Here is a 3,560-nt window from a genome sequence, read left to right as displayed (position 1 = left end):
CTTTGCCCACGCTACTGCCTAAAGCCACTGTGACATACAACCTTTCGTATGGGCACAAGGCGATCCGGAATCCTGAAAAAGTTCGGTGAATAGCCCCGACATTCCGGAGGATAAATACCCTCACTATATTTTGAGCCACTTCAGGTCTTTGCCCCCTTAGGATTTGCCTCACTAGTGGCTAACTAGTTCGTCGTCTGCTAAGATCTTGTGGCTTCCACTAAAGTGAGAAGTGCCCGCGCGAGTCGTTAATCTCTGACTAAATTTACACAGCACAATTTGTGGCTTGTAAAACTGAGCCCTATGCTAAAATTATTAAGATTGCTCTTAAAATTACTAATTGCATCTCTCCTTTTTAAAACTGCACTCACTTCCTAAATGCCTCAAAATTATGCCGTCCTCGCTGGAACCAGGCTGCATGCAAATACATGCCGAACGGAGCATGATTACCCTCATAGTGCCGCTTAAAGTTCTCCAACATCCACTGGAACAACGCGTCTACATCATCCTTCGGCGGAAATATACATGCATCAATCATCGCACAACTGTAGCCTTGTGTATCCACCCATGAAACCATTGGGTTTACCCAAAATCCTGGAATCGACGCTTGTGGACATGGACCAATCTGGCAATCCTGCACCGAGCGATAGTCGAGTGTGTACGGCCACATAGCCGGATTGCGATAACGTTGCGTCGGCCATGAGCTATCGTAGAGCAGATCCAACCGCTTGGCAGCTTCGAAGCTGTTATTGCCCGCAATCTGTAGGAAAGGTAAGCGCATGCCACGTATATGCTTGCGATTCACTTTCGCAAATTGTTCCAACATTTCGATTTGCTGACCGAATTCAGCCATTATTTGCTCAACATCCGCCTCGCGCCAATAATCTGTACCTGAACCGTGTGTTATGGAATGCAAAGCGATCTCATGTCCCTGCTGATAGAGCGCATTCACCAGTGTGTAATCCGTGTACTCGTGTGAGACGTAGAAAGTGCCGCTTGCCGTGCAGTTATCAGGATTGACTAGTCCTTCGAAGAGCTGCTGATACTGCTCGTAGTTGATTACATTTACCGCATCATCGAATGTGATCGTGATGAGCTGTTAAATGAGGGAATGACGGTGGAGTTTGAAACAAATTAGAGTATAATTTTGGTAACGCACACACCTGCGGTATTTCCTTTTCGCGTCCCTGGAACTCTGCGCTTGGCAGGCGCAATCCTGAGCAACGACAATTTGGCAGTTGGCACTTATCGACGGTGCAGCGCTCGGCTTTTTTCAGCGGTAGCGAGCTATTAGTTTCTTCTATTGGCTTCTCTTCGCCATGCACCAGCGCTGCACACAGCGCGAGTAGTAGTAATGATCGGAGAGTTACTCTGTGGAACATAGTTACAGCTTCAATATTCAGTTATACGATTGCCTTGCACTCTTTTATGGTCTCGCGATTCTTCCCAAATGCACACGTTGTTATCTTATCTGTATGGAAAATTTGCTGTTGATGTTGGACCATCTTTTTCGACATTCATGATGAACTTGCTGGTTGTTTTACTTGTTGTACGACAAGGTCTTGTCACCGGGACTTGTTAGTCAATTTGTTCCAATTAGTGGGTAATTTAATTTGTTTCTAAATGAATTTGCTTGCATGAGTAATTTTCTGGTTCTAGGCTTGGATGATTCATAATTGCGAAATAAAAACAGCAACAAAACACTTGAAAGCTTCGTAGTACAAAGGAAAACGGCATTACGAAGCAGCCTTTGTAGGAAACTATTGAAAGCAAGCAAACATAACATATTTTTTTTATAAAAAAAAAATATTATTTAAATCACAAAATTAATTCATACGTAAGGGAATTGAATTCTGACTTCTACATTCTCCCCAAAACGCTCCACTTAATACTTCCTATTCGCCATACCACGACAACCAAAAGGAAAAGTGTGCCTAAATGTATGTTAGATCCTCGAGCAATGCCATTTTATCTTCTTATTTAGTAGGTATCTATAAGCATAGATGCACATCTCAAATGTCACATCAAAATAAATCACCTAGTCTCTGGACATGTATGATGAGATTAGACTTAGACTCAGGAGAGGCAGGTGACATAGTCACAGATTAGTTTTGGACACACTGCTTATCAAGTAACGGGTAAACATCTGCAGGTCCTGAGTGAGTTATTATAAATCACACGCAGCCTTTTAAACATCTGGTGCAAGGAATGTGGACTTAGCGTCAATCCCGGGATGTTACTCTTCACGAGGAAGTATAGTAATTCTCTATTCATACCTCCCTCCTGAAACGAGATAGAGCTTCTCTATCAACCGAGGCCAGATAACTTGGAATTATTCTAGACAAGAAACTCAAGTGCAATGGAAATATTGAAGACCGCTACAAGAAAGCCAACACCGCCTTGTATGCATGTCAGAGGGCACTGGATGTACACAGCGGTGCTAAGACCCATCCTCTTCTAGCCGTGAAGAGACCTCAGATTCAGAAACGCAATGGGCCTTGAAACATTACCGGATAACCTACGATATCTAGATTATACCACTCTCATACTCTGTTTAGAAAACAATTTCTCCATTAGAACCCCAAGGAGGAACGAATGGAAAGGTGCCATAGACTTCGACCCAGGATCGATGGCTATGTATACAGATGGGTCGAAGCTTAACGAAAGAATGGGAAGCGGGATTTACTCTGGTGAACTCGCGCTAAACCTCAATTTTTGCTGATCGGACTATTACAGCGTTTTTCAAGCAGATGTAAACGCCATAATGTTGCGGTGGCCCATAACCCTCGATCATCCAGGAGGATTCTCAAGCTGCTGGCATAAAAATTCCTGGTAACAACCGGTCCAGCCTCCTGCAAGCGCAAATTAAAGGCTTAATTCATCGAGGAGGTAAATACCAGGTAAGCTGTGGTAATCACCTGCCATACCGTTAGCTAAATTTAGCCAAAAATGTATGTAAAGCATTCCATGGCTATCACTCGGCTGGACTGCACTTTTCTGGGCTAAGTTGGCGGAGCAATAACCGGATACTGCCTGATAGGCCCGCACGGAAAAGGGCTGAGTTATCCAACCAACGATTTTTGTCGCAGCTGCTGAGCCGAGGAAAATGGGGAGGGCATCAAACCTTTACCGTTTACTCAATTTTCCGTGCTATATAAAACACAGTCGAGGGTTATACTATTAAGGGAGGGAAAGAAGCAAATGGCTACCGCCGGTGGTATCACAACGGGATTGGGCTTTCCGCTCTAATCTAAAATCTAACCTAGACCTAGACCCACGGAAGGGACAGGCCATATGGTCGCTGCGGCTAAAATATTCTTTCGTTGCAAAACTCTTTTCGCTTAGGTACCAAACTTTACGTTTCTAAGTATAAATTTAGGGGATGCTCATGATGCTTATATTTTACTCTAAAAGTATTGTCTACATATATCTATTAACCAAACAAGTGTTTAAGCAATCTAAGAACATTTTAAATTTAGATTATCTACAAAAAGATCACAAGCTTCAGTTGTCATGGCAACACTAGCTTTTTATGAAAATCACCAATATTTTTGCCAGTTTCA

At 43.1% G+C, this 3,560-nt stretch overlaps 1 protein-coding gene across 1 annotated transcript; it reads right to left on the bottom strand.

Annotated features, from left to right (window-relative positions):
- Positions 1-364: 364 nt before the first annotated feature.
- Positions 365-1,388, bottom strand: LOC108354261 (uncharacterized). The gene is made up of 2 exons (XM_017605455.1): positions 1,161-1,388; positions 365-1,093 (listed from the first exon to the last, which is right to left on the bottom strand). The coding sequence occupies exons 1-2, from the start codon at positions 1,377-1,379 to the stop codon at positions 365-367; spliced, it is 948 nt and encodes a 315-aa protein (XP_017460944.1). The 5' UTR covers positions 1,380-1,388.
- Positions 1,389-3,560: the final 2,172 nt, after the last annotated feature.

This window comes from Rhagoletis zephyria, unplaced genomic scaffold (genome assembly GCF_001687245.7).
Source record: "Rhagoletis zephyria isolate East Lansing unplaced genomic scaffold, Rhagoletis_zephyria_1.1 Rzeph_scaffold_34546, whole genome shotgun sequence".
NCBI classification, from domain to species: Eukaryota; Metazoa; Arthropoda; class Insecta; order Diptera; family Tephritidae; genus Rhagoletis; species Rhagoletis zephyria.
The sequence above is the reverse complement of the archived record's forward strand: the minus strand, read 5'-3'. Positions and strand labels throughout refer to the sequence as shown.

What these genes read in the sequence shown, in the direction of transcription:
- LOC108354261 (XM_017605455.1), bottom strand. Translation starts at nt 1,379, where the DNA reads ATGTTCCACAGAGTAACTCTCCGATCATTACTACTACTCGCGCTGTGT. An exon ending in GCGAAAAGGAAATACCGCAG is followed by an intron (nt 1,094 to 1,160) that starts GTGTGTGCGTTA and finishes CTCATTTAACAG; the next exon opens with CTCATCACGATCACATTCGA.